The sequence below is a fragment of the Anguilla anguilla genome, chromosome 6 (assembly GCF_013347855.1).
Source record: "Anguilla anguilla isolate fAngAng1 chromosome 6, fAngAng1.pri, whole genome shotgun sequence".
NCBI classification, from domain to species: domain Eukaryota; kingdom Metazoa; phylum Chordata; class Actinopteri; order Anguilliformes; family Anguillidae; genus Anguilla; species Anguilla anguilla.
The window spans coordinates 51618446-51639537 of record NC_049206.1 but is presented as its reverse complement, the minus strand read 5'-3'; the positions used below and the strand labels follow the sequence as shown (position 1 = coordinate 51639537).

Below are 21092 nucleotides of genomic sequence, written 5' to 3'. Positions count from 1 at the left end.
AAAACCACCTTCTGAAATATAAGTTAGTAATTGTTATATCATGATGTTTCCAGCAATTACCCTGGCTAAATTAGCTAATTGACTGTGTACACCAACACTGGTTCACAGAGTAGATCACAGTAAAAGGTTTCATATAGGGCCAAGAACAGTCTTCAGCTTTCATTCATGATTTTACCAAGAAATATAGCTAAAATGTCAGATGGTGTATATGTTAGGGCTAATTAAGTCATTAAGGCCCAAAGTCGGCATGAAAACCAGAAACAGATTTGGCCCTTGTTGCTCACCTCTGCTCTAGCTCAAAGCAAAGTCTATTGCAGGGGTGGTCAACCCAGGTCCTGGACAGCGACAGGGTCTGCTGGTTTTTGTTTTTACTCTGCACATAATTGTAAAACTAAAGAAGTTGATGACACAGTTAACTCACCTCGCCTGGTTTCTTTGGCCGAAGCGGTTGCCGTAACAGCAGACCCTGTGGCTCCTTAGGACCAGGGTTGGCCACCCCTGGTCTACTGGAATTCACACTCAGCTACGGTGCTTCCTCTACAGGCATGACTGGCATGGCAGTGACATGGGAGCACATATATTTTTTTGTGAGCCAGCAAGTTATTAACAAGTGTGGCCTGTACAGACAACTGTATTCAACCAATCAGTTACATTTTTCCCTGTGTAGTTTTTCCCCATCGCTTCAAAGAACACTTGTAAATGTCTTTTCTATTCCCTGTAAAAACCATACATTTCAGTAAGTCATACCCAGCTTCTGCTATCTGACAGGCTACGTGGCATCAACCATGTCACAGGTGATATTTTCTCTGGGCAAAAAATTGTGTGTGGGCACTGTGTATCTGATGCTCACATTGCTTTATCTGTAAGATCTGTAGGAAATAATGTGGATGTCGACGACGCCTCAGTCTTAGAACTTGCAGGCCTCTTCGTTTTCATGCATTTTTTTTTTTTTAGGAATAGTGAAACTAGGATGAAATCTTGCAACAGCCACATCGCTATAGCTGCAAGTACATGCTATTCCACGTGATAGAATTTACGTAAGTAAGTTATGAGCCAATCAGCGTCTTTCTTGTTATACAGGAAGTTGTAGTCCTACGTCATTATTTTCTTGTGGCCTTGTTTGTTCTCAGAGAAAGGACCGCCATACATTTGGCCTAAAACATTTTCTTTATGCCAAAATGAAACAGAACTCCAATGTCCCCGCGTTCCTTACCAAGCTTTGGACTCTAGTGGAGGATACTGATACAAATGAATTCATCTGTTGGAGCCAGGTAAAATGAAAGATTTCTGGAGAATCAGACTGGCCTCCTCAAGAAAAGCTAACGTCAGTTAGCTATGATTATAGTCGACACCAAGCTAGCTAGCTAACAAAGAGATGCGTTTGGAAGAGTTGTAGAACCAAATTCGTTATCTAACGTTAGATGTCTTTAGGATTATGTAGGCCTTCGTATGGTATGTTCATAGTTGCATGGTTAGCTATACGGAGGTACGATAGCTGCCGTTACTTGTAGCTCTTTCGCCTCATTTGTGTCTTCGTGTGGGTGTTTTCCTTTTATTGCGCGAGACGAGCTGTTTTCAGACAACGTTTTAATAATGTTATAGTGCTTCAACTACCAGTAAGTTATGTAAATAAATCTTCAAGATTGCTGCACAGGCAAGCTAATTCACGTTTTCCGTGTATTGCTATGGAGTATTTCACATGAACGTTGTTTTCTTGCATCATTTTTCTGAGCTGCTGCCTGCTAACCAGTAGTAGCTGTGTATGAGTGTTTACCGTTAGCTCAGCCAGGCTTCTAGCTGCCTACTATTACTGTTGAAAATTGTCTCTATAGGTGAAACGATTTTGCAGAATCAAACTAGTGGTGATGATGTTGCTGTAATGACCGCAACGAACTGTCAGATGTTCAATAATTAATTATAGTTAATGACGTGAAATGAAGCTTGCTGTCTTAGTAATGTTCTTTTATTTGAGACATGTCAGATCGCTACGTTTCTGTAATTTTTTTGGAGTATGTATGGATATTATTGTTTTTTTGGTGATAGTGACGGGGCTACTTGAAATACTCTCAGGTTCACAACGTCTTACCCAACATTGCAGGGCCTGCTCATAATTAATGGGCGATTTGCCTCGGTGATGCAAAGCCAAAAAAAAAAACGTATCTTATCTTTCCTTATTTGTGTTTGAAGGAGGGCAACAGTTTCCTGGTGTTGGATGAACAGCGTTTTGCCAAGGAGATACTCCCCAAGTTTTTTAAGCACAACAACATGGCCAGCTTTGTCAGACAGCTCAACATGTGTAAGTCGTCAGTGTTCTTTCTCATGCCATCACTGAGAATCTGTATGAATGTTTTGCTTAAAATACATACATTTAATATATTGTTAAAATACATAAATTTAATTTATTGTTATTTGTCCCCAGATGGATTCCGCAAAGTTATGCACATCGACACGGGCATTGTGAAGCAGGAACGTGATGGACCAGTGGAATTCCAGCATCCTTTCTTCAAGCACGGACAGGATGACTTGCTGGAAAACATCAAGAGAAAGGTGTGTAGAGACAGAATTCCTCAACAGTTATCGTTATTTCCCTTTGGACAGCGTTGTTCATATGGCTAATTCAATGGAATATCAGTGATATTACATTGGAGGTTATTGATGATAATGCCTTGTTTTGATTGACGTGAATGGTACTGCTGCATTGCACTGTTGTGATGTCTAGCTTAATGACACTTCGGACGTATGGTACATGCTAACCTATCGTTTTGACAAAAAATAATTTAAAAAACGTTTTAACGTGCTTGTATATGTTTGTGTTGTTTTGACATATTTCCTGGTATAGGTGTCGTCAGCAAGGCCTGAGGACACAAAGGTTCGGCAAGAAGACCTGTCAAAGATTCTGCTCAGCGTGCAGAATATTGAGGGTAAACAGGACAGTTTGGATTCCAGACTTGCCACGCTAAATAGGTACTGTTGCGTCACCTTTTTTTTTTTTTTTTTTTTTTGGGGGGGGGGGTGGGGGGTGGTTGATGATCACAGGATTACCTTAGAAGCGTTTAAAAATGGTTAGCTTTGTAAAGAAAAAAGGTTGTCTTTGGTAAAGTGACCGTTGGTGAGATGTAATGTTTGTATTTGTTCATGTCCTGGAAGCACTTACCTTCCTAGGTTTCATTTATCTTTTTTCACAATATGAGTTTTTATTCCAGAAAGACTAATTGGATTCTGTGAAGAGTGGTTTGTCATATTTTCAGTTATGTGTTTTGCGGGTGAGTAACGGTAATCTTAAGGTGACCATCCTATGACGTTAAAAAATTAAATGGGGTTAGCTCAGAAGAGTGAGTTACAGAGGTTTCCTGGAGGGCAGTGTGATTTTGAAATGGACAAATAAGTACAGATGTCTAACTTGTTTTTTTGTTTTTCTTCCTTCACAACCCTTGTAACTTAATTGTTCCAGAGAGAACGAGGCTCTGTGGAGAGAGGTGGCAGACCTGAGGCAAAAGCATGCCAGTCAACAGCAAGTCGTAAAGAAGGTCCTGTGAATCTTTGATCATTAAAACTATCACCCGCTACGTGAAGGACAGGCTGATAATTGTTACTGTGTGCTAGACACATAAAACTACATTATGACAAACTGCTGTAAAAGATGTCACTCGCATGACAAGTAGTTGATTACAGCTATGCTGATTATATTAGGGGAATGAGCCCATAACCAGTTATTGAATTGTAAATCTGCAAGTGAGGTTTATTGTTTAACAATGATATATGCATGTTGAAAAAGCCAAGTAGACCAGAGGTTGTTGAGGCTTTGAAAAGGAAGCTCAGTAGTTAAAGAACAAACCTTTGTGTACCATTATATTGCACATTAAACTGCCATCACCAAACAAACACGTTATAAATGTGAATTCCACTTACTTGTCTCCTTGTGGACTTTTTTGACTACCTGCATATTTGTGAGAATTAAAAAGTTGAAGCCATCCATATTCTCGTAATCAGGAATTAAGTTGTTTCAATGGCAGAATATTAGTAGCAGTAGAACATGATCATTTCTACAGTTGATTTGTCAGAAGACATTAATTGTATTTAATTTAATGTTCTCGTTTCATTTCAGCTCGTACAATTCATCATTACACTCGTTCAAAACAACCGTGTTTTGAGTTTGAAACGCAAAAGGTAAGATGGTCCTGCTCTTCCCTCGACTTATTTGCAGAGTATTTACTTGCTCTAATTTTGATCCACACTAGGTTGCTCTCTACGCACGCACAGAATCTTGTGAGTTTGAATGTCTTCCTTCCTTCCCTGTTCCTAGGCCTCTCCTGATGAACAGCAGCGGGAAGAAGCCCAAATTCATCCATCCCATTTTTGATGAACCTGTGGAGCACAACAAAGTATGTATTAAGGGCTACAATTTCATTTATTTTATTTCCTTAATGTTGTCGAAGGGGCCCAGACCAGGCTTTGTTTTTGAAGCTTACTTCCTGGTCTTGATGAGAGACATTGCTCTCCAGCACCCACATGGTTGGCTCCAGTATTGGCCTTTCACCACCCGATTCATTAGAATCAATGGTAGGCCTACTAATGCAGTTAAAATGCGAAGTCAATATTTTTTCCCCAGAAGAACATGTGGTCGCAGTAGGTGTTTTTGTCTTCGTCTAATGTCTTCCCACGCACCGATTTTTTAAGTGATTGTGTCATTTGAACAATATTTTAATATGTTGCGGACCATTCGGGGGAAGTTTGCTTCACTGCCTAGCCACCGTGCGTATCTCACGTGCTAAGTAATGGCCCCAGACTGTCAGTCACACTCTGCCTGGACATAACCATATATGGTTCCATACTTTGCAGTCTCTGGCTCCATTTTGTACAACATGGCAGCACAAAACTGCACTTGTGCTTCAAACCCGCTTTTCAAAGAGCCAGTGGGAAGTCTGTGGGTGACATTACAGTGACTTTGTAAAAGATAATTTTCAGTCTGATATTGTTAGACAAGGTGCATTTGCTGCTTGGAACCTTTTTCTTTTTATGGCTTGCTTTCATTTTAATATCCAAATTTCTCAGCATGAATCATGTTTGCAAATGTCCCCTACAGGGATCCGTCAGCAGCCTCAGCGGTTTGAAGAACAGTTCTGAAATCTCTGACGACGTCATCATCTGCGACGTAACCGACGAGGATACGGAGATCGTGGACGACACCTCCAGAGCTTTGGATCAGACGTGAGCATTCTCATGTATTTTAGAAGCCCAATCAAATTACAAGTGGTGTTTCGTTTGTTATAATTACCTTTTGTATTTTAGGGATGTGGAAATTGTGGAGGTGAACTGTGGGGACGACGCAGCAGTGGAGGGCAGGGAATTGCAGGGCGTACTCAGGACAGAGTTCGAGGAACCCCCCAGAAGCCCCACAGATATCCCCCTGACCAGCAGCGCCCTGCAGGTCAACAAGTCCCCCGGGCTGAGCCTGGAGGACCCCCTCAAAATGATGGACTCCATCCTCAGTGAGAACGGGGCCATCTCGCAGAACATCAACCTTCTGGGAAAGTAGGTTTCAGCCTCGTAGTATGCTATCTTCACGACAGTCACAGTGTCAGTTAACCTTGTCTGTTTGAATTGTCAACTTGTTTTCTTGAAGTTTGTGGAAGTACAGTGTGTACTCTGTTGGAAAGATCGTAAATCGAAATGTACTTAATGTTTTATATAGGACATTTGACGTTATGCCTTTTTTAACTAAGTACTGGAATCCATAGCAATGTCAGAACTTTATTTTTCCAGGGTTGAGCTGATGGACTATCTGGACAGTATTGACTGCAGTTTGGAAGACTTTCAGGCCATGCTATATGGGAAACAGTTTGTTGACTCGGACATTTTAGAGGTAAAGTATGATAAAGTTATCATTGCTTCCCAGCCTGCAGTTCGCAAAGGGAATACAGTGGCAGTGAGAACAATCCATGCAAGTTTGATTTACCAGTTGATAATTTGGTACAGAATAACATCAAATGTGTTAGTGATGTGTGTCCGGCACGAAGAATGCTCTGTGTTTGGTGTACATTGTTACTCTGACTCAGTGCTGTTGTAGCTACCAGTTCTGTTACATTACAATCTGCACATGCTCACACAGAGCATCATGTTGTTCATGCAGTTGTTTATCAAATGTGTTATTAAATGATGTGGCATTTCACATTTGCCAATCATTAATTCCTGGTACCTGTAACATCATCTAAGATTGTAAGGCATAGCACGAATTATTGTGAATTATTACCGTTTTTGACTGATAGGTTTTGCTCTGATAGGTTGTTTTTATGGCAAGCTTCCTTGGACAGAGTTCAGGTGGCCGCTGTGGACACTGCAGCTGAGGCAGTGTCAAGTTTCAAAGTGGCTGTGTGTTGCTTAGCAACGGCAGCAGGATTCATAGTAGCAGTGCTGCACTTTTGTTGTACGTTGTCATGGAAGCGCTGGTGTCTGACTAACTGGTCTAACTTGTCGAAGACAAGTGAAATGAAATGTTTGAACATACAAAAATAAATACACATTCTGAAAAATCTGTTTTTGGTTTAATCTCTTTAAATGCAGCATTGTCTGCTTATTTCATTGCTGCCATAGACTTCAACTTGTCAGTTATAGAGCTCAAGTAAAAGTGATTTGATTTGTGGCTACTGAAAGCCCAGAGAGTTCATGGTGAGTGATATCAGCTTAAAGACAAGTTAACTGGGTCACTTTGGTGACCTGAGAGAGGGAGCGTTGTGACTTCATTAGGGTGGCTGTGTAGGCAAATGGTTAGGGAACTAGGGTTGTAACTGAAAAGTTGTGGCTTTGGTTCCTACCTGGGCCACTGCTCTTGTACTCTTGAGCAAGGTAGTAGAATTGCTTCAGTAAAATATAAAATATGTATAAATTAACATTTGCAAAATCTATGTTTCGTTAGGTAAAATGGTCTGCTAAATGTTGAAATTTAATGTCATTAAATTTCCGCTGAAATGCAGTAATTTAGGAAATTTCAGCTTAAATAATGCAGTTCAGGTCTTGATGCCATTGTGGAGTGTGCCACTGTGGGATCCCTGAATGAATAATTGATCTTTGGCTTTTCTCCCAAATGGCTTCTGTCAGAATGACATGACACTGCTCTGCATCAGTAGGTCTTCTTGTCCTCCCAGAAAACCAGAACTGGCAGCACATACAGCACATTTCAGTTGTACAGAAATACAGAAGATATGAAGTGTAATTAGTGATCACAATTGCAGTTAATTACAGATTGGTGGGGGGTCTGGTATTTTCTTACCTCTTATCTTTTTCTTTGACTTCTTTGCAACTCCAGGAGACTGACAGCTCAAAAGAAAATGCTGCTCAGTCAACCAAAGGGATCAAGTCTGATGCCACTAACACAGGTGGGCGAACGATAATATTTTCAAAAGGAGCTGAAATGAAATGAGAACATTAAATACAATGTGTGATTTTCAGAAAACTTAATTCTTCTGGGCTATTCCGTAAGTTTATAAGCTGGTCTACAGCCAGTATTTTAATTAGATTTTTGTCAATATGTATTGATAATCATCTGGAAATGTTCCCACATTTTGATGCTTGAGAGGAATGGATGCAAAGCCCTAGTGTTTAACAGTCTCCGCCCTCTTGCAGACAAGCAGCTGATCCAGTACACTACCTGCCCCCTGCTGGCCTTCCTGGACGGCTGCACCCCGCTGGCCCCCGAGTCGGAGCCCTCGGGCGGCGAGCTGGGCGAAGCGCTCCTGGCGCCCGGCCTGGAGACGGAGGAGTCGTCTTGCGGGGCCCTGGTCCACCTGGAGAGCCTGGCGCAGGAGGAGGAGCCTCCGGTGCGGAGCTCGCTCATTCGCCTGGAGCCCCTGACTGAGGCAGAGGCCAGCGAGGCCACCCTCTTTTACCTGTGCGAACTCAACCCGGAGGTGCCCCCCGCCGACACCTCCGAGCTGGAGGTCTGAGGGGAGGGAGGGCGACGGTAGTGGGGGGGGGTGTGGGAGGAAAGGAACGAACAAAAACCTTTGTATATATTCATCAAAATGATGATCTATTTATTTGCCAGTATCTTTTGGTACATTTCTGTCCCAGAGTTCAGAACTACGACATTCCTCATCGTTCAAGCCGACGTCGCATCGCAAACCTTGTCCGCAGAGCGCCCGAGATTCTGTCGCCCTGAGCCGACCGAGGGCCCGCGATTGGTGCTGCCAGTTCTCGTCACGGAATTTTCCTGAAGGATTTCCTGTCTTATTCGGTTGAAAGAAACAGTTTTATAAGCTCAGTGTGCGAAGGGTTACAACCGTCTTTACTGTATAAAGATATAGAAGTGCCTGTATCTTATGGTCATTGTAAAACTTCAGTGTTCCGAATTTCAAGTAGTCCAGCTTGTAGCACTAGATCAAGAAACGCTTGGAAAATTCTCATGTGATTTGCTTATCTTGTTGGCTTATTTTTCTCCATATTTTCAAGCTTGGCAATAAATAAAGAGTTAGCCTCTTATTCACTCTGTGTGTCATTGACTCAGTTGGTAAAGCAGTCACTTAAAAATGTATATACTTTGTATATACTATACTATAAAATGTATAATACCATTTTTACTTTCTTTTTTAAAGCATTGGTACATTTTTGAAAACTTAAAACCAACAGCCACAAATGAAGAAACACTGCCTTTATTGAAATTAAATGAAGATAGATTACAATGCACTTACGGCAAATTGAAATGATGGAGGAATGCTAGCTCTACTGCCTTGTGCAACCACAATACAAGTATCTGCTGCATCTGGATAAGACACATTGCACAAATGAAAATGGTCCACTGGTACGAAGCCTTTCTCAGCCATTTTCTACAGTAAAAACAAGTATTAAAAGATGCAACACTTTAAAAGTAACCAGTGCAAAGTCTAACATGTATGGCCTAATAAAAAAAGCCTGGTGAAATCAATGCCATAAATTAGATTTTTTTTTTTTTCTTTTTTTGTGCAGGTTTAGTCATACAGGGTTAATACAAGTATACCCAATTCAAATGATTTACATTTACAATGTATATTGAGATTCTTGTTACACGTTAAAGGAAAGAAAGTCACAGCAAATTAAACACCACAAAGAAGAGGGTGGTTGCTTTTGATGGTAGCAGGTAATCATGCAAATGTTACGCTACATGTCTATCAACACAGAACAGTTTAGCTCACGCTAAAGGAAGTGGCACAAATAAAATCAGGAAGGAATGCACATACTGATTACAATAATCTTGCAATGAGCAGCATGTACCTACTATAATTAATTCCATTTGGCTTGTCACAAATACCGTATATATTTCAGACGTTCTAGGGTGTCAGACGGCAAGCAATTTGACTCATTTGCTTTTTGTGTACAGAAGTTGGCGCTTCCTGTTGGAGCCCAACACCTGGAGCGGTGTTCAGTCCCTCTCCGAGTCGGGTGTTAAACGACACATCTCCTACTAATGACTCTCTTAAGCCCTGTGAGTCTCACTCTTTTCAGCAGGTTTCAACACTCCATGAGAAATACCCACCTCATCTCCACATGCAGTAAAAAATAATAATAAGAAATGTGTAGGAATCAGCCACAGGGATAGCGCGTACAGTATTTACAAATGCGATGATGAAGCTCGTCACGACATACGCTGCGGGTTATTCACAACGAGGGGGAGGAAGGGGAGGAGGGGGGGCGGGCGCTCGGCTTCCGGGCTTCGGTGCACGCGCTCAGTCGAAGTCGCGGTTGGTGAGGACCATGGGGGCCACCAGGGTCCACACGTACAGCCCCACGCAGATCCAGCTGGACGAGATCTTCACCCACACCGCCGGCCACTTGCTCGTCATCGTCTCGTAGCTGGCGTCGGGACTGAGACAGAGACGGAGGGGGTTAGTTTCAGACTGAATTTGGAAAGGGTGTTGGTCATGAGAGACGTCGTTTACCCGAGGCAGACCAAGTAAGCCTTGCCTCAAATGTAATGTCATTCCTTGATTTGCATTTCATTTCTTGAGCCATTTCTTTTCTAGTTATAATGCCTTTAAAACCATGTTACAGTATATTATGTTATTAAATGAACTGTAGTATATTTAGAAATGTATTTTAATATGATTTCTGTTACAGGGCATGTAGGGGTGTTCTGTGACCGACACTTTCATTGTATAACAAGAATTAACCGGAGCTTTATTACAGCATCATTAATACAAACAAGTACACAATTGAATATTGTAGAAAATATAATTATAAATGCATGGTAAAAATATCATAGTGGCTGATTTATACCCATTGTGTAGAAAACTGATTTATTAATTCATCCCACAAAATACTTTTTGGGGGTTTTATTGTATTGTAGTCCCGCTCATTATGACCAACATAAACTAAGACATATTCACCGGGATTAGACTAAATATGTATAGCCGGCCTTCTCCAGTGTCTTTTGAAACATCTCCACCCACTGTCTCAAAAAAGTGAGCCTCTTACAGCAGGTATTTATGAAGAACTCTAGTGAAACCTGTGGAGTTGCGTCGCCAAGAGTGACGGCAGTGGACGTGGTCAGAAACAGGAAAGGGTCTCGCTGCTACACACCTGTACCAGTTGGTGAGGGTCATCATGATGTACAGGGAGGCGAGGAAGAGCATGAAGTGAAAGAAGGAGTAGCTGTAGGTGACGCCGTCCCTCTCGTTGTCCACGGCGCGGTTGCCGCTGTCCGCCTCCTCAAAGTCCTCCGAGTGGTTGGGCCCGTCCTCGATCAGGGCCGAGTCGTCGTTGGTCAGGGTCAGCTTGTTCACCTGGCTGTTGGATGAGTTTCGGATGCTGTGGAAAAATAAACAAGGAAACAAATCTTTATTAGCAACAGAAGCCAAAAACCGTGCGTATTATTTCTTTGTCAAGCTTTTGTTAATTAAGATATTATATTTTACATTAGCTTAATACAATTTTCTTACAATAAACCTTCTAAAATTCATACTTTTTTCTTTACCTTTTAAAAATAGAAGCGATTCCTTACCTGGAGTACAGAACACACATCAGGAACAACATCAATCCCACAATTCCCTGGGCATCCCACCACTGAACCGCTTGGCCTTTGACAGCTGGGGTAGTGCTGTTGAGGCCAATTATGCCAAGCAGGCTAGGGTTACACTTCCTGTCTGAAGAACACAGGAAGCAAAAATGAGCAAGTCAGTATGAGATGTAGGTGTGAACATACCATAAACACAATGCAGCAGGGTAATGAATTAATCCTCCATCCACTGACTATGAAACAGATTGTGTGTCTACCAATACTTAAATCCCTCTCCAATCACCACACACTGAAAATTAAAAAACTGGTCTAAGATGTTAGAACTGGTTTACCTCAAAAAATTTTCAGAAAGATTTGTTTTGTGAAGACACTTACCAGGCTCATTAGTCATGGCTGACCAGGTGAGGTACATGGTGTACAGGGTCACGATGGAGGACTGCAGCAGTCCAGAGCGGGGCTGAGACTCCTGTTGAAACAGCACAGGAACATTGCGCGTTTTAGCACAGTAAACATGCAGGACTGTACACCTGGGGCCTGTGGAGGACACACCGGGATCCTCAAGCAAATGACGAAGAACGTAGTCTTTCAGGTAAAATAATATAATCCTGACATGCTTCCAATATTCGATTCCACTCGTGTGTTCTATAGCCACTGCATTGCACCATTTAGGCATTATATAAGTTCCCAGCAGTGGCATAAAATTAATTAGAGTGGATTTATGATGACTGTATTCAGAAGGGGGTCCTCAGCCAAAGCAGGATCATTTCAGGTGAAAGGAGGGCATTGAGCTGAAAGCTTGGGAACCTCCGCATTATAAAGTATAGCCGTTTTCATTTGTCCAAAACCGGCCACACAGTGAATTGATTAGTGATTGTTAGCCATGATGACACAGCAGTTCCAGGGCTCCTGCATCACCTGGATCTTGGGCAGGATGGACAGCACGGAGGCCCCCACACACAGCAGCATGTTGACGCTGATGAAGGCCTTGTTCTCGGTGCAGCCGTCGGAGTGGGTGTAGTAGACGTAGAACATGACCAGCGCCACCATGGACAGGACGTAGTTGAGGGCCGTGGCAGAGAGAAGGGCTGCGCAAGAGAAAACGGCCGGCGACATCACAGCGCTGTACAGACAATACGTCTTTCCCTACCCTTGACTCGGGGCGGCGGTGTAGTATAATGGGTAAGGAGTTGGTTTTGTAACCTAAAGGTCACAGGTTCGATTCCCCGGTCGTTGTACCCTTGAGCAAGGTGCTTAACCTGAATTGCTTCAGGATATATCCAGCTATATAAATGCAATGTAATCACTGAGTAAAAAGTTGTGTAAGTGGCCCTGGATAACAGCGTCAGCTAAATGCCTGTAAAGTAATGAGTTACAGTAGGGGCTTTTATCATGGCCAGAGCCAGCAGTGTAAATAGCTGCTGATCATTCAGGAGCAGTTGGTTTTTATAAGCAGAGTAACGCTTCGGGAGCTGCTCTTCGTACCTGCGTACCAGCAGCGGGAGTTCCCTTCCTCCATCTTCTCCACCCAGGACTCGTTCCAGGAGTGGGCGAAGTCGATGAGCAGCACCAGCTGGATCAGGATGAAGCAGGCGGCACCGGCCATGCCCACGTAGAACCAAACTGCAAGAGAGGAGAGGGGGGAGGAGACTGGGCTGTGAGGGTCACTGCCTGCCAAACGATGGATCCGCACATTACTGCTCAAATTGAATTTCAATTCAGAGAAGGGCAGGCCAAGGGAAATCTCAGCGGCCATTTCTCTTTTTTGAAAACAATGCTGTACCGTTTCATTGCGGATTACAATGTGCACTAGTAACGGCAAGATGAGTCAAACTACTGAGCATCTGAGCAGGATTAATTCTTAAACAGCCATTGTGGAACAGAAAAATTTGTTGTGGAAACGAACCGATTGTGTTACGGAATACGAGTGCATAATTGCAATGGCCTAGCCGCTATGAAGGCATTACCTGTTGTAAAGGGCCCCTCTGGAATGAAGAATGCACCAACAGAAATGGCAGTCGCAGCAGCAAACTTGAAAAACCAAAACCTGAAAGAGAAATGCACATTTTCCTAGTAAATTAGAACATTTCAGCCAGCTGTAGGACTATAAAAGACCCCCTCCACTTTTTTTTTCTCCCCAATTTAGAATTGCGACGTGCACCACTTGATTGACCAAGTTCTGCATCACTCTGGCTGATTGATACAAATTTTGTTGATTAAAGTGTACTGATAACACCAATCTAAACTGAGGTAATCATTATTTGTAATGAGGTTCAAAGTTGCTCAATGTGCCCATCTGATATTCTTTTAAGTGGTGATGATTTATTATCGATAATAATTCATTCTTTGTAAATTCTGGACTGTAAATTCTGACTGGAATTCTCATAGGAGCAGCGTGGCCCACACAAATGTTGCTTTTTGTGCTCCCTATGGCTTCAATGCCAGCCGTTACGCAAGTGACACTTATAATGAAGTGCAACTCGAAAGTTTCGAAACAGGGGGAGTGTTTAGGAGGTGAATTGGGACCAGGGGAACGACTATTTTACACCCTACAGGCCACACAGCCTTTTCAGTGCCCAAGAGCCAATCAGACAGCTTCCAGTTCATCTGGGAAGAGCCCAATTGGCTGCGTTGCATACCCGTTGTGGACAGCAGCTCGGGGATCCTGGCTGCTCTTGACCTTGATCATGAGGAGGGAGAAGAGCAGGAAGAACATGGCCATGCCGAAGCACACGCGGTACACGGCCTTGTAGCCCACCAGGATGTCGCAGTTCACCTGACCGTGCACGCCTGGGATAGACGACCCTGAGCCTCCTTCACAAAACCCAGGAATCTGGAACAAAATGGGGGGGGGGGGGGAGATTACATTATCAGATACATCAATAAACCAACAGTGTGAAAATCTATGATAAGTTAGCCAATGAATCCTAAATATGTGTGGCATTTTTCCAACTGATTGAGATGGCTACTTGTTTTCACAAAGTGCTACGGTTACTACTATATATCAACTAAAGCACAGGACATAAATCTCTGCCCTCCTTGCTTTTGGGAGGACGTCCTTGACTGAAGACTATTAACACAATCTCATGGGAAGTTATGCTGTACATCAAGTGACTGAAACCGACTCGGTTCATTCAGTCACCTTCTTCAGTTGCCCCTCCATCCCTGGCATGAGCATTATACAGGCTACCCCCACGCCCAGCAGCATGAAGAAGGCGTAGATGAGCCGCGTCACCGTCGAGTTGTTCCCACTCGGGCAGCATCTGCACAGCAGGCAGGGAGCGCTGCCGCAAAGGCAGGGGATCTGAGGGGCACAACCACGCATGTCAGTACAAACGAACGAAACGGTCAATATGAATCTGGAATTTGAAAACATCCATTTTAGCGACGCAGCTCATTTTATCATAGGTGTGACGCTAGGTTGTGAGTCATCAAATCCAGTAAAGTCATACAGTGCCATGTAACCATGAAGTCATATAGCGTTACCCAAACATAAAGTAAGTGTAGGTAATGTTAGTAGCTAGCTAAGTTACATAAAAACAAAGCTAATTTCACCAGTCAAATCGCTAGCATACAAATCTCAATCGCAGTGAAAATCAAATTGCATCAGTTCTAACTCGCCTAGGACCAGGATTAGCATGTATGTGTACGATAACTACATAGCTTACTGTATTTGCTAAAATACTGCAGTTTGCAATTTAGCTGGCAGTCATTAGTTAGCTAAAGCTAGGACGAAGAATCCAGGAACTGCTCGATGTCAACTCGCCAAATTGAGGGAAAATACCAAATATAGCTATATTATCTGAACATGGCACTGGTAGCTAACATTAGCGAGTTGGGTAATGTAGTCAAATGAGGAGTACGACAGACAACCAAGATAGCACGGTCGGGGAAACACCCTTCTGCGGGGTGCGCGTCAAAAGGAAAATGAAAATGAATGTATGCTACTAGCTGGTTAGCAAGCTAGCTATAGCCAATGCGTATGCTAATAGCCTAAGGGTCAGATATTGTATAACAGACAAAACAACTTTAGAAACTGTAAATTAACTACAATAGCGCTAGCTAAGTTGACTCATCGCTGAGCTACCAGCATCTCGAAGAGCGAGGCACCATTTTTATTCTTCCTTCTCCATCTTCTCAGACACACTAGTTGGGACGAAATAATGCGTTTTTTCTGAACAGACCGTGTCGTCATCGACGCAAAGCATTTATCAACAAATGTTATATATGATGTCAATACTCTTACCCAGCTTGCCATAGAGCACAATCCAAGAACAGACCCCATTTTGGGTTGTTAGTTCCCGACCTTTCAAACTCAGACTAAAAAGATGGATACCGTCCGTCTGCTTTATTGTTTACAACCCCAGTGCCACTTCCGTTTTATTTCAAGCGAGAGAAGAGTACTGCGCATGAGCCAGAAAATAACAGGAAATTAAGGCTGTCTGAGATCATCATGTGGGTTTCGTTCACGATGTGTTTAATTCCAAATTATTTCTTTGTTTTTACACGAGAGGACAAACTAAGGGTACTGAATTTATAGTTCGTGAGGACTGAGATTACTTCGCAATTGTTATTTCTGTTGGAAGCCCTGAGAACTGGTTACCTATTTGTGCGTAGCATGGCGTATGCTCCTCGAGCGGATAATGATGGATGGCACCAGAGACCGTATAAAAATAATGATGGATGGCACACGCAGCCCAGTGGTCTCGGAGATGTGTTGTGGAGCTACAATGGCACAATGATCTTATACTTAAAAATATACAAATGTTGTCATTGTTGCAGTGCAGTTATTTCAAACCGAATTCATTGACATATATTAATACATGTGCATGCAATGAATAAACCAAATCTCTTGTTGTATATGTAGTTTAGTCTGGACTGTCTGCACCATTGATTCAGTGAGTGGACAACTAGATAACCCTTCATGATCATGGAACAGACAGTCCAGACTGAATGCATCCCATCGACTAAGGGTGGTGGATCAGGGCAGCTGAGGTTCAGCTTGTGCTCAGCCATGTTTGGCAATAGCAAAGCTCTTGCGTTCTCAGGTCCTGTGCGATGCCAGCATACTGCACATGGGCTCAGTGTGAGGTTACTTCTTCATCCAGTTGAGTGTTGTGCTAAATCACATTTTAACATCAGGATACTTCCGGGAGCTGTGGTTGGGCTAGGGTTTATATTGTGTTGTACAGAAATGTTTTTGAGATATTGGAGAACGCAGCGGGTTCAGAGACACAGATAATTTACTTGTGAAGTACTGAATTAAGATACAGAAATTGTCGTAAAAAAGTTTTTGTCCGTCCCGATTTCCTTTCTTATTGCATATTTATTACACTGAATGGTTTCATATTTTTGGACAAAATGTAATATTCAAACGGAAACTGAGTAAACAAAAAACACATTTAAAAAATATATTATTTCATTCAATGAAAAAAGTTATCAAATACCCATATCACCCATGTGAAGAAGCAATTGCCCCCTTAAACTAAATAACTGGTATACATACAATCAATGTATGTCATGAGATATTTACTGACGTGATTTAGGTCAATTACTTTGGTCAGTGGTACTCCTACCGAAACCTAGGAACGGCAAATCCAGTTCCCTAACCGATAGGCAATAGTGTTATCGACATCTAAACAAAGACACAACTAACAAAGGAATGTGCTTTTGATCACCCCAAGGGACTTATCCATCAGCCTGTCGGCATTCTCCAAAATGACACTTCACAGGGAGCAGATGAACCAAAATGTTCCTGCTTTTTCAATACCATATATATCAGGTATCATCCTTGGATCTAAGGCCAGAGCTTTGCTAATCATAATTTTGAATTTCAGTGAAGGCCATCAGGGAAGTTAATGATGCAAAACACTCACACAGCATGTGAGCCCTGCTTTCATTCTGTCTTGTAGGTGAAGGATGCTGCATGCTGTTTGTCATAAATGTAACCAACCATGAGGCATTTTCTCACCTAGAAGAGACTGTTCTGGAGACTGTTTTGCTGAAAAATCCATCCCTCTTTATAGATGCTCATAATGCGCACACAGACAATACACTCAATAAAACATTATGCAAAGTCATTGTAATTGAATTTTAATATCCTGAGATACAACACAGTGTGTGATAACAGTTGCTTCTTGATTGTGCGGAATGGATTCACAATAAGCTGTTCACGTTGTTTAATACATGCGCTGCAAGGTAGTTTGAGCACATGAACAACAAATATATTCTGAAACTGACTGTTTGAAAACTCTTATCCTAGATTTTTATCAGGTGTTCTTAATCTCCTCTCTGTTCTGCTTGATCCTTTCAGGCTAGGGCAATGACAACTATTTTTCCTGGTAGCTAGTTTCAAAGGATGACAGGCAAGGCATTTACAATACTTTTGTACAATTTAAGTGTTACCATACATGTTATGAGTTTTGTATTTAAACATACTGTTAAGGCAATTAGTGATCATGAATGTCATGGATGGTGCTAAATGTTTTCAGATCATTAAAAAACAAGACCAGGTCAAAACCTAGTATATGGCTGGACTGGCTGACCAATGATGTAACTTCATAACTCGGCCGACCAATGGTGCAAGTTCATCACTCAGTCCCTCAGTCCCTCAGTCACAGACATTCGCGTTTGTAGCGCTGGCCCCGCTGTTGCAGTCCAGCCAAAAATGTAAAATTAGACAAGGAAAAACTGAGTAGACACAAAACAAAAATTTTTTCCATTTATTTAATGAAAAAAGTTAACAAACACCCATATCCTCCATATGAAAAATTAATTGCTCCCTTAGTTGCTTAATCAAGCAATTAACCACATTTAATAGATAATTAGATCCTGCTGATTGAACACAGCCAGGCCTAATTGCAGCCAGCCCTGTTGAATTTAAACCTCACTCACATTGAACCTTACCATCCAAGTGAAGTAGTCACCACAAAGTTTCTACAAGTGCACTATGCCACAATCAAAGACAATTCCAGAAGAGATGAGGAAAGAATTATTGATGCATATCAGTTTATCAGCCAAATGTGCAATAATGAAGGAAATTAGGAAGGGAGCAAATACATTTTTACAGCACTAAAATATACATTTTTTAGAGAATGAATTTTCCCAATTTGTGCCTGGTCCAAAATTGGCTGGTGACAGGTTCAGTGGTTATATTCATGTTTGGATAATCTACCACAGTCCCTTTTAAGGCTGCTCTCTCCTCAGACGGCAATCATTTGGGTGCTCCCTCGATGTTGTGATGGATGGCACATCCCATGCCATGTGTCCAGCAGAAAGCTGTATTGCCGGATGGCATTCTCATGACTGGAGAAATTAAAGAAGTGGCGGTCCTCCCTTACCAAAATATCTAAAGGAATAATAAGGTTCAACGTATCATGAAGCTCAGATGTTAACTCCATCCTTAAATACCCTGCAGAAGCAGACAGGTCTGTGTAGGAGTGATAACAGCTGCAACACATCCTTGACACTGCAAGGTCATTTGTAGGAGTCTACTATTTATAGAGCTGGGCTGTTTTCAAGGAGACCAGGCAGAGCATCATGGAATCTAATTTAGAACATAATGGAAAATCAATCTTCTCAGTAATTAGAACAAACACTTTTATCATTCATATTTAAAGTATTGTATTTGTCTGTATTTTAATCATTTGCATATATATGTATATATAATATATTTTTTTAAACTCATGCACATCCACTAACGTAATTCACAAATGCATTACATTAACTATACATTATAAAATGACCAAATTAAAATGACTCATAAAATGGTACAAGAAATGGAAATCAACAATATAAAACTATACAACTATGAATAGAGCCATGCAGTTTTTTTTTACTGCTGCCTTGTCTTGAATTCAGATTTAGATTCTCAGTCCTGTTGAATCATATCTGATAAAGGAACTTCACTTATCAGGACAAACAATTCTGGTTTAATAAAGCCTTGGTGCTTTTAGGATGACTAATTTCATTTGTTTGCGTACTGTAATTAAATTAGCACTGCTAACATATTGTATCATGAAGGTATATCAGTATATTTGGGTTGGGTGCGGGAAATCACAAGCTGGAAAAACAAACAGTGAAATTCCCTTTACATACAAAATCTGATTAAAACTTTATTTATAATTGCCGCAGGTTTGTTTGCCAGACTAAAATTCAGAGGGAGTACCACACACATCTGAATCGATTGTCGGCATAACCCTATGAGACACTGAGACAATTCTAGAATATATGCTAGAATTACATAATGTTCTCCTCAGTAGACTTAAATGGGGTATGCACCCCATATCTTATTTCTTTTGTCCCCAAAAATAATAAATACATTTTTTAAAAATTATGATAATAAAATAAGCCCTAACCTTGCAAGGCATGCCTCATGTGGTAGTCAGTGGAATCATAGGCAAGAGAATAACACTAGTGACATGACTTGATTTGCATGCAGCAGTTCATCTGATGAAACCAGCAGATTTGCTTATACAGTTGGGATTGGCCTGTCTGTTGTCCGGAAACGAATTGTATTATTGTGTATTACAGAAGATTAGGGACACCATAGCCTTATTCTTTCAGGGAGCCTTAAGAATCATGCCTACTTACAAATTTACAGCATCACTCATGATTATAAGAACACTATATCCTTTCCAGATGTACATAGATTTTCCTTGGAAAAATTTAGATTTGGATTGCACTGAGATGAGAGTGGCATTATCAGAAACATAAGCATAGATCAATTAAATTAAATGAGATCTACAATAGTGATTACATTGTTGCGTACATAGAAATTTGTTTGCAAATATCTTGTATACTTTGAGTGTAATGCAACTGCCACAATTCACATTTCAAAAAATTTTGAAACGTGAATTGTAGATGGATTTATACATCAGCTGTTGTTAGGGAAGGACATCTGATCATATCTTTCAACCAAATGTGTTGCCTCCACATTAATGGGCATATAAAGGTTCTTTGTAAAAGCTAGGTTCAGACTATCTTGTTTCTCCTTAATGTATGCTATCATAGTAAAGGCTTTTTATCTGCATTTTGTTCAATGGACTTAAGTGGACTTGATCCTGAGTTTGGTTACACTGTTGTAAGTCGCTCTGGATAAGAGCGTCAGCTAAATGCCTATAATGTAATGTAATGTAATGCTAGGGAGAGGCTATTGACTTATCTATTGCATCTCTGCCAAAGTGCACTGTGAACTGACCAGCACCAGCCATTACTGAAAGCCAAGTTGTAAATATTTATGCTTTTAACAAGAGATCAGCAGCATGAGGTAGACAAGTCAGTTTTCCATATAGAGCAATTAACGAATTATTAGTGGCTTTCTTGGTGTGTTTTTTTTTCCTCGTATTTTGACTGTTTCCTTATGTTCAGTTCAGAGAGTCACATCTCAGGAAGTGAAGTGAGAAAACAGACCAAGCATTTTAAAGCGCTAAACTTGGATGTCGCTGAAGGAGTCTATAAACGCGAGTTTATTGCCACTACATCAATATAAAGATCATATTTATTTTCTATCTAGAAACCCTCCAATAAATCTCATGACAGCTATCAGGAAAGTATGCGTGTGTCATTCTGTACATGCATACACATTTTAAATCGCAATAGTAACAAAAACATTTCCAGTAGTTGTCGGTGCAAGGACTCTCCGTTAAAAACCTGTTATGTCCCCTGAAGCTGCCATAGCTCATTTTTACTTCAGGTGGTGCGGTGAATGTGATGGTGTCATTTTCCTCGACTAATTAAACAGAGCAATACGTTGGATCTCACATTTCTAAAGATTACATGGTAGGCTACACAAAAGCAAAGCCTGTTGACTATGCCTTCTTAGAAAAAATTAAAATCTAATTTATTTGCTGTGTAATAATAAGACATTGTTATTACGACTTGGCTAGACGACTACAAGATGACTACAAGACTGATATTAACTCACTATTAAAGATAGTTAAGAATTATATAACTAGCATTGACCAAATTATGGAAGAACGAACCAACACACTGATCAACAACACACAATAAATAAATAAGGTAAAACTTCCGCCGTCTTCTTTCCAATTCACTTCCCACCTCGCAACTCTTGAGCGAGAATACTAACACACACAATATGCGTTATATTAAT

General features: G+C 41.3%; 2 protein-coding genes across 2 annotated transcripts; one reads left to right on the top strand and one right to left on the bottom strand.

Annotated features, from left to right (window-relative positions):
- Positions 1–1093: 1093 nt before the first annotated feature.
- On the top strand, positions 1094–8479 carry hsf2 (heat shock transcription factor 2). Its single transcript, XM_035422005.1, has 12 exons — positions 1094–1271; positions 2188–2296; positions 2420–2547; positions 2840–2964; positions 3452–3527; positions 4106–4167; positions 4304–4382; positions 5084–5208; positions 5290–5532; positions 5764–5863; positions 7304–7373; positions 7621–8479. The coding sequence occupies exons 1-12, from the start codon at positions 1179–1181 to the stop codon at positions 7938–7940; spliced, it is 1530 nt and encodes a 509-aa protein (XP_035277896.1). The 5' UTR covers positions 1094–1178; the 3' UTR covers positions 7941–8479.
- Positions 8480–8629: 150 nt separating this feature from the next.
- On the bottom strand, positions 8630–15385 carry serinc1 (serine incorporator 1). The gene is made up of 10 exons (XM_035422006.1): positions 15228–15385; positions 14124–14285; positions 13621–13814; positions 12949–13028; positions 12467–12604; positions 11900–12069; positions 11360–11450; positions 10970–11111; positions 10549–10776; positions 8630–9834 (listed from the first exon to the last, which is right to left on the bottom strand). The coding sequence occupies exons 1-10, from the start codon at positions 15264–15266 to the stop codon at positions 9696–9698; spliced, it is 1383 nt and encodes a 460-aa protein (XP_035277897.1). The 5' UTR covers positions 15267–15385; the 3' UTR covers positions 8630–9695.
- Positions 15386–21092: the final 5707 nt, after the last annotated feature.